The 10,574-nt window shown below is 32.3% G+C and overlaps 2 protein-coding genes across 6 annotated transcripts in view; one reads left to right on the top strand and one right to left on the bottom strand.

The window, feature by feature from the left end:
- The window catches only part of LOC105108014 (uncharacterized), a 2,836-nt gene extending 2,675 nt beyond the window's left edge, over positions 1-161 (bottom strand). For 4 of the 5 annotated variants that reach the window (XM_011002149.1, XM_011002150.1, XM_011002146.1 and 1 more), the window contains exon 1: positions 9-161. The gene's annotated coding sequence lies outside the window, so the exon portion shown is untranslated. The other variant, XM_011002147.1, reaches the window with a different exon arrangement.
- Positions 162-3,874: 3,713 nt separating this feature from the next.
- LOC105108013 (cystathionine beta-lyase, chloroplastic) lies at positions 3,875-8,681 on the top strand. The gene is made up of 13 exons (XM_011002145.1): positions 3,875-4,082; positions 4,184-4,352; positions 4,442-4,554; positions 4,889-4,959; positions 5,095-5,186; positions 5,505-5,592; positions 5,678-5,789; positions 6,170-6,266; positions 6,352-6,433; positions 7,052-7,169; positions 7,320-7,427; positions 7,524-7,626; positions 8,255-8,681. The coding sequence occupies exons 1-13, from the start codon at positions 4,017-4,019 to the stop codon at positions 8,428-8,430; spliced, it is 1,395 nt and encodes a 464-aa protein (XP_011000447.1). The 5' UTR covers positions 3,875-4,016; the 3' UTR covers positions 8,431-8,681.
- Positions 8,682-10,574: the final 1,893 nt, after the last annotated feature.

The following is a 10,574-nucleotide window of genomic DNA, read 5'->3' as shown; positions in this document are numbered from 1 at the left end:
TCTTTCCCTTTCTTGCTTTCTATCCTTCTCTCTTCCTTTTAAGACAACAAGTCAACTGTAGTTTTTGAGTTTTTAAGGGATAAAAGATAACCCCATCTCAGGATCAACCCTTCCACACAAAGTTTTCAATTACAGAAGGTGAAGTCAAAGAAATGGAAAGACTTGTGTCAAAAGTTAGTTATTACAGAAGGTGAGGTCAAAAAAATGGAAAGACTGTTAGGTTTTTTAATTTATTATTTTCCTTGGAGAATGAGTCGCTAAATTCGACCTGTCTTGTTCATCGTGTGGATCTGAAAACCTGAAATTTATATTTTAAAAATATTTTTAAAAAATTATTTATTTATTATTTTTAAAAAATTATTATTTTTTATAATTTCATATCATTTTATGTGTTGATATTAAAATAAATTTTAAAAAATATTATCTCAATATATTTTTAAATAAATAATAATAATTATCAACAGATTAATGTTAAATATTTAGTTAAATTGAATAAGATAAAATTTGATTAACTAGGTTATATTTTTAATAATTTAGTTAATTAGTTAAAACTTAATTAAAAACGAATCAGTTGAAACCACAAAAAAAAAAAAACATAGTTTTTTGAAATTGGAATCTTGTAAGTTAAATTGAGCTTCTCTTTTTTAAAAAAACAAAAAATTACATCATATAAATAAAAAAACAGTATAGTTAAAAATTTATTTTAAAAAATAATGTGAATTGAAAAATTACAAGTTTCATCTATGATTTTAAAGTCATAGATGTTTTCTTTAAAAGAAAAAAAAATGTAGTTAAGATAATTTTATTAAAATTTTAGAAGCTATTTTTAATTTTAATTTTAATAAATAATTAAATATTATCTATATTTTTAAACTTTTAATTATCCACCCATCGAATAAGATAAAAGTCAAGTATTTTTTTCAAAAACGGATGGATAGGATGGGTCAAATTATCCTCCATTCAACCACGTCTATTTCTTTCTATTTTTTTTATAAAAAAATATTTTTAGACTAGTTTCTATATTAATCAAGATTAAATCCCTTGTTCAAACCACATTAAAAACTAGGTATTCTTGAAACAGATAAAAATATATTAAAATAATAATATTTTTTATTGTTTAAATCATTAAATAATAAGTTTATAAAAATATTTGTTAATAATACCATTAACTTTTATTTTTCTTATAAAAATATATTTATGTTCTAATGTCTAATAGTTTACTTGCAGAAGAAAGATTCATTAGTTCTTATTTATAATAAATTTTATTTTATTATTGACCATCTAATTTCAATAAAAAGTTACATGATAAGATATTGCCTTACAAAATTTTTAATGTTTATTTTTTAATAAATATGTTAAAAAAATTGTAACAACTATGTTTTTTATTTTTGCCTTTTACTTTTTCTACACTCAACTTTATCATTTTTTTATTGATAATTATTATTTGAAATAGCTTTAAATGAATGATTTTCTTGTAATTATTTAAATAGAAACATTGAAACATGTATTTAAAAAATGTAGTATTTATTGATTGTATGATAGTATTAAGATTAATGTTACCACTATTTGATTTATGTACAAGAAATTAATATATACTATTATTGTAAGAATATATGATGAATACATAATTTATAGTTCTAAATCTTATTTAGATTTTTTTAAAATTAAATATTGTAATCTTTTCAATGCACCCCCATAGTATGAGATATTTATGGGGAAATTTTTTATCTTTTCACTATTTATATTTATATGATATCCTCTCTAATTTGTTGTATGATAATTTGTTATGTATATAATGGATGATTAGAATTGTTTTTTCCTTTTTTAAGTTTTGACGTGTTTTTAAATTTATTAATATGATATTTATTTTTAAGTTTAATTTTTATGTTTTGCAATGTTATTTTAATGTTATTTTATTAAGGTGGATAATAGGTATCATCCTATTTTAAAAACAAAATTTATAGAATAGTATTTTGCATTATTCACTTGTAAAAAGTCTTATTACCTTTCGAAAAAAGTTACAGCTTCGTTGAATATAAAAGTCAGGGGATAATTCTTGCATCTCCAAAGGGTTATATTTCTTCCTCTTCGAAAGGATCTCTTTCGGGATAGTCACCGACCTGAAATCATATGGAAGGCTTCAAATCGATGAACAAAATGAGCGGTTTGTATAGAGCATAGTCCTGTACAAACCTTCACTTTGTCTGGCCCATTCATAGCACCATGAAGTGGAGGACAGTCAAACTAGCGTATTCCTTCTACCCTGAAAAAATGATCTAGTAAGAAATAAATAATCGGACGCGGAGCAGAATGTTCATTGAGGTAAATCTTGACGGCCTATAGGCATAGCACAATGCCAACAATATAAACCAGGAGACCAAAATTGAAGACTGCTAACTTTGGTGAAAATTGTTTAGGATTCCAGCAGTAATCACCTGAACAACAATTATCGTAAGTTCTTCAAATGTCAATCGAACAACTTTGAGATATTCAGCGATTGATGGATCTCCTCGTTGAACAAGAGTCAAAGACTCCTTGAGTTGCATGACTCTTGTGCGAGAACGATTTGCATATAAGCGAGAGAGTCTAGACACAAGCCCTCTCACACTTACTGGTCTGCAGTCAAGAGACTACTTCGCTATCTCAAAGGAACTCTCTATTATGGCTTGCATCTTCGACGTGCTTCGTCAATGGTTGTTACTACATATTTTGATACTAATTGGGCTGGCAATATGGATGACAGCACCCCCACCACCGGTGATTAAATGATATTTTTAGGGTCTAACCCAATACCCTGGAGCACAGAAAGCAATGTGCTGTCGCTTGTTCTTCAACTGAAACAGAGTACCCGTGCATTAGTTGCCACAGCTTTTGAAATTGGGCGGCTATCTTCTCTTTTTAGGGAACTTTGTATTCCCATTCAGCGATCACCTCTCATGTTATGTGGTAACATTGGAGCAACTCAGTTGAGTCTCAATCTAGCCTGTCATTCTCGTAAGAAACATGTTACCATTGACTTATATTTTGTTCGTGAATATGTTGCAAAAGGGCTACTGAATGTTCATCATCAATTGGCTGATTTAATGACAAAAGCTCACCCTCGCTCTCGTTTTGAAGCACTTAGATTCAAGATTGGCATCAATGATGGTGAGTCAATCTTTCAGGGGCGTGTTAAGGATTCCGGCAGTAATCACCCTGACAAAAATCATGGCAGCGATCGGCAATCACTTCAGTAGTAGACAACAACCATGGCAGCAATCAAGGTAGATCTCAGCCATGATTATTCCAGCAATCACTCCAGCAACAATCAAGACAGATGTCAGTCACAAGAGCTGCAGTTACAATTCCCAGCCCATGACAAGCTCATTATTCTCCCATAATTGTAATACCAAGTAATTTGTGTATATATGTAGGCACACTGTATCAAATTGTAATTGCTTGTAATTTAATGCTTTTTATATACAAACAAACTTTTAAGAAACTTAACGATATTTTATTTTGTTTGTTTTCAGTAAATTTCTTATGATATCAACAACGGAGTGAAATTTCCAATGAATTTTTTTTATTATGATATTATTGATAAATTTATTCAAGTTAATTATTGATAATTTTTTTATTTGCTTTATTTGTTGTGAGATTTTTTATTATATTAGTAAATTAATTAAATTAATTAACTCCAATTAAGTTAATAACTTAAGTTTTCTTTAATTGGCCTAAACATTCTTCTTTTCTATTAAAAAGATTTTACCCGGGCCATGATCTTACACGAGCCGACCTATCTTGTATATCCATAATTGCCAAGCCAACTTATAAACTATATCTTGTACGTATTTTTTTTTTTTTAATTATTATTGTGATCTGACGGCTGTTTTATTTTGCTCGTAGCCGCCAAACAGGGTGTAGCATTCTTGGGACCCCTCTTTCCTCTAAATAAATGTTCCCATTTTAGCTCCTTCCAGTGGCGCCATTGTTTGTCCTCCTCAAATCAGTCCAAAACCCTAAATTTCAGTCTTATAATGTCATCTTCGCTCTCTTTCAAACCCTGTTTCAGCTCTCTCTATACTGAAGTCAGCAACAACCGGGTGAGAAAGATTTCATTTTTCTTTTTTTGTGCGTGTGGGTGTTTTGTTTATGGACTCAATGAGCTAGTGATTCTTATTTTTTGGGTGTAATGATTTCGCAGGGTTTTGGAAGTGGGTTTTTGCCTACAAGTTTTTGGGTTAAAAAGGACTGCAGTTTAAGGGGGAAGAATTTGATTATAGTAAAGAAATTAGAAGTGAATTGCTTGAAAGATAAAGATATGGATGTGAGAACTTCAGCTTTGGTTGATGGTGTGGCAGAGTGTTTAAATGGTATGTGTTTGTTTTGTTTTTGTTGTTATTTGAATTTATGAGCTTATTGTGTTTGCAGTTTTTAATGTAAAGTTTGCATCTTTTTACAGAAGTTGAGATTAAGGAACCTAGTGTTTCGACAATATTGATGAATTTTGAGAACAAGTTCGATCCTTATGGTGCAATGAGTACACCACTTTACCAAACAGCTACATTTAAGCAGGTATTGTTGAAAGGGAAGCAACTTTATGTGTTGTGTGTTACAGATGACGAGGGAGGGGAAAAGTTTAAGTGTAATGTTGGTGAAGTTTTGATGTATTTGTCATGTTCATAACGAAATTGGGGAAAGAAAGTAACAAGTTTGGATTGCATGTGATGAGAATAGGAATAGAGAGACATGGACATTAGTCTAAGAAGCTTGTGGAAGTATACTTTTGACATGGACTTAGTTCCCCTTTTAATGTGCTATGTCCTTATTCGTATGGCATAACACTTGCTTAGCATCATTTCATTTTGGGGGCTTTAATGAGTGTTTTTTTTAATGCCTTGTATTGCAGTCATCAGCAACAGAGAATGGTCAATATGATTATACTAGAAGTGGAAATCCTACAAGGGATGCCTTAGAAAGGTATTTTTGGTTTGTTTGTTGGTGTGTATAATGCTGATGAAGCAGTTTTCACAAGTATTAGAAGGATAGCCTTGGTCATTTCTCCTTGCATCTTCTTCCTTCTAAGCTTATTTCTGTTTTTATTCCTTTTTTTAGCCTCCTGGCGAAGCTAGATAAAGGAGATCGGGCATTATGCTTCACAAGTGGAATGGCTGCTTTGGCTGCTGTCACTCATCTTGTTGGAACAGGTGCTTTTCACTCTTCTTTTGTTTTTTTTTTTTTTCCTTCTTTTGTTCGCACCCACAATCTGTTTTTTTAATCTACCATACCACATTACTAGCTATGTCTCAAAATATCCCCAGTCCATTATGGTCCGGAGATTGTAATAGGCTCTAAACATTTGGCAACTGTAATTACATAGGTTTGAGTTTATGAGTTCCATACTCAGCACATGTTTGTGCAAATTTGTATTTGTAGAATGTCTGCTTTGTTCATAATATGGCCAGAAATAGTTAATCTTGAATTTGTGGAATATTTCATGTTAACTTTTTTCAATACCATCTTAGGCCAGGAAATTGTTGCTGGAGATGACATTTATGGTGGTTCTGACCGATTGTTGTCACAAGTAACTCCGAAGGCTGGAATTGTGGTTAAGTTAGTCTGGTTTCTTTTTTCTTTTTGTATATCATGATCCTGTTGTAACTGAAAATATAAGATACTTATGCTTAGCAATGCGCAGACGGGTAAATACAAGTGATCTACAAGAAGTTGCATCTGCAATTGGTCCCCAAACAAAACTTGTGTGGCTAGAGAGCCCAACTAACCCTCGTCAACAAATTTCTGATATTCGTGTAAGAGTCACACTTTTTCAAAGTTAGGAATTTGTTTGTTAATAAGCATTCAGGTTCATTGTTATTGTGGTAGAATATCCTAATTTGACTGTTTGGAAGTTAGGCTATACAGAAGTGTTTGCTATTGATTTTTTATATTTTTTTATTATGCATATGTGAATAAATGCATTCTGGTTATCCTGCTTGATACTGTGCAAAAAATGGTTATGGTTGGTTTATAAAAATGGCTGACCAATTGTAACCCGTGATGCAGGGATATATTGTTCATAACTATTCTCCCTGTCTTTTTGGTTGTCTGTTCTGAATAGCCATCAATTGTTCTTCTATTTTTATTGTTTATTTTTATTTACAATGGTTTGCCGATCTTGTCAAGGTTTCAGAAAATTGCAGAGATGGCTCATGCACATGGTGCTCTTGTCTTGGTAGATAATAGTATTTTGTCTCCTGTATTATCACAACCGCTGGAACTTGGAGCAGGTATGGCCAATGCATTGTGGTTGTAACAATTAGGAACTGCAGTTCTGCCTAGTGCTTAGTTTTTAATTATTCATGTTGCTTGCAGACATTGTGATGCACTCAGTGACTAAATTTATAGCTGGACATAGTGATGTCATGGCAGGTGTGCTTGTGGTAAAAGGGGAAAGGTTATGGCTCTAACTTATGTATTTCTTAGTGCATTTGTAAGGGATGTCTTTTGTTTCCTTTGCTATCTTTAAGTTTAGAAAGTTTGCTCTCTTCAGAGCTCTTATCTGTCTTTTCAATCAGGGTTACAAACTGCTTGAGTATAAAGAAACCCATTGGCTAAATACCATTCTACTGCATTATGTGTATTGTTTGACGTATTTCACTTGCCTTTTTTCTAGCCATTTGTGATATAGAGTTGAAGTGCCCTATCACTTGTGGTCTTGTGGTTCTTTGTTAACATTGATCTTGTGATTGGAGAAAACCTGTTTGCATACCGTACTTTAATGCCTAGCAATTTATTGTGTTTGCAAACAGTTTTTTCTGTCAAGCTGATGGTGTTCCATATGATGAAGTTGTTGTTTTCTTTTTCCCTTGAGAGGATATAGTTGCTATATTCATAATTCTGTATTGGAACTGTTCTGCATGACACGCTTTAAGTTGGCAAACTTAGTATAAATACTTGAGGTCATTATTCTCCCTTTGCCAGTATAAATATCTGCAGTGACCACCTATGTAGACTTCATTTCTTTTAAACATTTGTAATTTATTTATTTCTGAAGTCTTTCCTGCATTACCAGCTTGGCAAGAGATCTGTATTTCCTCCAAAATGCAGAAGGCTCTGGGTTAGCACCATTTGACTGTTGGATTTGCTTACGAGGCATCAAAACCATGGCCTTACGAGTTGAGAAACAGCAGGTGCTAATTTGAATTCACTCATATTTATTGTATGTTGTACAATCCGATGGGTGGAAAAGCTGAGGTCAAACTTGACCAAATAGTTTCTTGTGAATATTCTGATGACCTATCTGTAACAACCCACTTAGTAGGATCTTTGCCTTTTGGCAGGAGAATGCACAGAAAATTGCTGAGTTCCTTGCAGCACATCCACGGGTGAAGAAAGTAAATTATGCAGGTCTTCCTGGTCATCCTGGACGTGATTTGCACTATTCTCAGGTGTGCCTGATGTTAGACTTGGCTTCCATACTAACTGTGTTCTTGCAGTGTGAAACCTTTTATATAAGAAAGTGTTTTTATTAAAATCTCTTGCAGGCAAAGGGTGCAGGATCCGTGCTTAGCTTTCTCACAGGATCACTGGCTCTCTCGAAGCATGTTGTTGAGACTACCAAGTATTTCAGCATAACTGTCAGTTTTGGTAATCATTCTTCCTACTCAAAGCTTCTCATGACGTGAAGATATTTTTGGGGGTAATTTAAAATCCAATTGATAAAACCCCTGAGATATCTGCATGTTGAAAGATGATGTTGGAGATACAGACCACTATTGTCTTTGCATGTTAGAATTTGAATGCATGTCCAATGAATATGCAACCAGAGATAATGAAGCTTGAAAAAAAAAAAAAAACCACCAGAGGGCTTTTGGAAACAGATTGTTCCTCATGTGTATTGAAATCTTAGGTCATGAGAGTACTAGTTTTATGTTATGGTTTCCACACCTCATAAGACAGGTTCAGTTGATATTCAATATTACCATAACCTATGCATCTCATATTTCTTAAAAGCTAAGGTTGTGAATCTTGAAAGTTCCATGAGAAGGCATTCATTTGCTCCAATATATGCTTGCAGATTTAATGTTTGCCTCATGTTGCGTAGCCTCCAATTTTAAAATCCAATCTGTTAACAGTATATAGATGTGGATTGTCATGTTGCAAATCCTGTCTGATCAGATTGAAATGTGATCATTGTGAATGTTTTGAGAACCGATGTTTTTTAGCTCACACTTGGTTGCAAGCTGCCTCCTTACTTTGTAATTGTCTATTGTAGGGAGTGTAAAATCCCTTATAAGCATGCCCTGCTTCATGTCCCATGCAAGTATACCAGCTGCAGTACGAGAAGCCAGAGGTCTCACTGAAGATCTTATTCGTATCTCAGTGGGGATAGAGGATGTCAATGATCTGATTGCTGATTTAGACCATGCATTAAGAACTGGACCGTTATAAATGTTTGAGCGTCTCCAAATTTAACCCCAAATTGTACGCCAGCCTCCCCCCTGCCTTTTTACCTGTAACAGGCAAATAATGCACAGTGATTTGAATTATGTTGAGACTTTATAGCATAATTATTTGTTACCTGGGGTGTTGAAATATTGGATGGTGTTGTGTTGCTCGTGTTAACAATTCTACTGTATGCATTCAAAACAATAAAACTTGGTAGAGCAGCTTTCCAGCTGCTGCTTGTGTGATTTGTTCTATCCAATTCTATCCATGGTATATGCAATTAACCCAAATAGAAACAGATCAAAACTACAAGATGGTGTTTGTTTTGCTCAGTAACAAAGGGCGAGGCAATTAGCATTTAGCTCCAAGACTGTCCTTGTAGATTAACACCCATTGTCCAATTTTGGAAATGCACCTTTCTTGGGTATGCATTATAGCAGCCAGTAAAAGATTTTGAGGCATGAATGAGTGAAACGTTTAAAGATTAATGATCGGTTAGCGAGGCAACCAAGCATTGATGATTTTGACTTTACAGGCAAAACGAAGGAGACAAGCAAAGATTTCAGCCAGATATCTGTCCCCAAAATGGAAAATGCCAAACATTTTGTCCTGCAGAAGGTGCTTCGGGGAAACTCCACCTTCACACAACCATTGATTGATTTTGTTTCTTTGCCAATTGGACTGCCTAGTTGTTTTCTTAGCTGTACAGAGCCCTCACTTTGCGAAGCCAGTTTTTGTATGACTGGAATTTAAGGGGATATGAGGCATTATCCAATTATGGAGTCCAATCATTGAGCCACCCTCAAATAAGTAGTATATGATATCCACCATGGTTGTTTTATTTATGGTCACAAAATATGGTATTTTTATTTTATTTTTTGACAAAAAATATTGGCAAACACTAAAAAACAATAATTTAATATTTTTCTAAATGAAACATATTCTTAGAATGCACTTCAAAGTATGAATTACCACACTCTTTAACACTCCCTTTTTTAATTTTATTTTCTGAAGTTTTTTAGATGTTTTTATTTATCTTTACTGTTTACTGAGAGAATTAAAGTATTCTCATACGAGGTTTTATAAGCTAAGAACTTTGTTATTATTATCATACTATAATTAGTATATTTATATAATTTTTTTTAATATTTCCATTAAATTCAAAATTAAAATAAAATAGAATCAGAAAATCTGGGAATTTTCTTTTGATTTTTACGCATCAGCTGAGTTGTTTTCAATTACGGAGGAAAATCTATCTTTGGCATTCATGTTCATCATCACCCTAAGTAAACAGGTTTAGAAATTCCAAAGGGTCAACTTATAAAGTACAATCCTTTAGTCCTTCACCAAAACTCAACCAATCATCATATATAACGACTTCCTTTTACACCTATATATATATTATTTACTCTCAATGAACTCAAATATTTATAAATTCAGTTGCTAGCTTGGGTCATTTTATAATCATTTCAATAAAAACAAATCCCATAAATTGATCACCATAGTTATCTCCTCCAATAATAAATGTATATTTTCTTTCAACAAAATATAATAATAATAATAATAATAATTAGAATAACAATTTTATATTTAAAGAGACATGCTTACTTTTTTTGTTTTTCTGAATTTCGAGGAAGAGATTGATATTTACAAAAAAAAAATTATTAATATTTTTTAAAATATATTAAATTGATATAAAATACAAGTATTTAAAATTAAATAAAGAACTAACTTAGTTTAAATTAACATATAAGGAGATTAAAATGACCCTTTATTATTAAAAATAATGATAATAATAATTAACGTGGACTTTTAAATAAATTCTTAAAAGAAGACTAAATTTTGAAGGAATTAATAAATTAGATACCTCAAATCGAATTATTTGTAATCATTACCAATTTATTATTTAATTATTTTCTAACTCCAAATTTAAATTCACATTATAAAAGAAAGAACAGCAAACTTGGTAAAAGAAAAATCCAAAAGTTGACCAACATTTGACCAAGCAGTACACCAACAAAAACTAGAGAGTCCCAATCAATCACCACCACCTGATCTCTTCACTTGTCCCCACAACTCCCACGATTATCCACGTGGCATGATTCCATGCTTCTTCCCACCCACAAAAATAAAAATATTCCTCTTCA

This window comes from Populus euphratica, unplaced genomic scaffold (assembly GCF_000495115.2).
Source record: "Populus euphratica unplaced genomic scaffold, PopEup_1.0 scaffold179.1, whole genome shotgun sequence".
Classification (NCBI taxonomy): domain Eukaryota; kingdom Viridiplantae; phylum Streptophyta; class Magnoliopsida; order Malpighiales; family Salicaceae; genus Populus; species Populus euphratica.
The sequence above is the reverse complement of the archived record's forward strand: the minus strand, read 5'-3'. Positions and strand labels throughout refer to the sequence as shown.

Coding starts and splice junctions, on each gene's coding strand:
- LOC105108013 (XM_011002145.1), top strand. CDS start 4,017: ATGTCATCTTCGCTCTCTTTCAAACCCTGTTTCAGCTCTCTCTATACT. Junction 4,555..4,888: donor AAACAGCTACATTTAAGCAG/GTATTGTTGAAA, acceptor CTTGTATTGCAG/TCATCAGCAACAGAGAATGG. Junction 5,790..6,169: donor AACAAATTTCTGATATTCGT/GTAAGAGTCACA, acceptor TCAAGGTTTCAG/AAAATTGCAGAGATGGCTCA.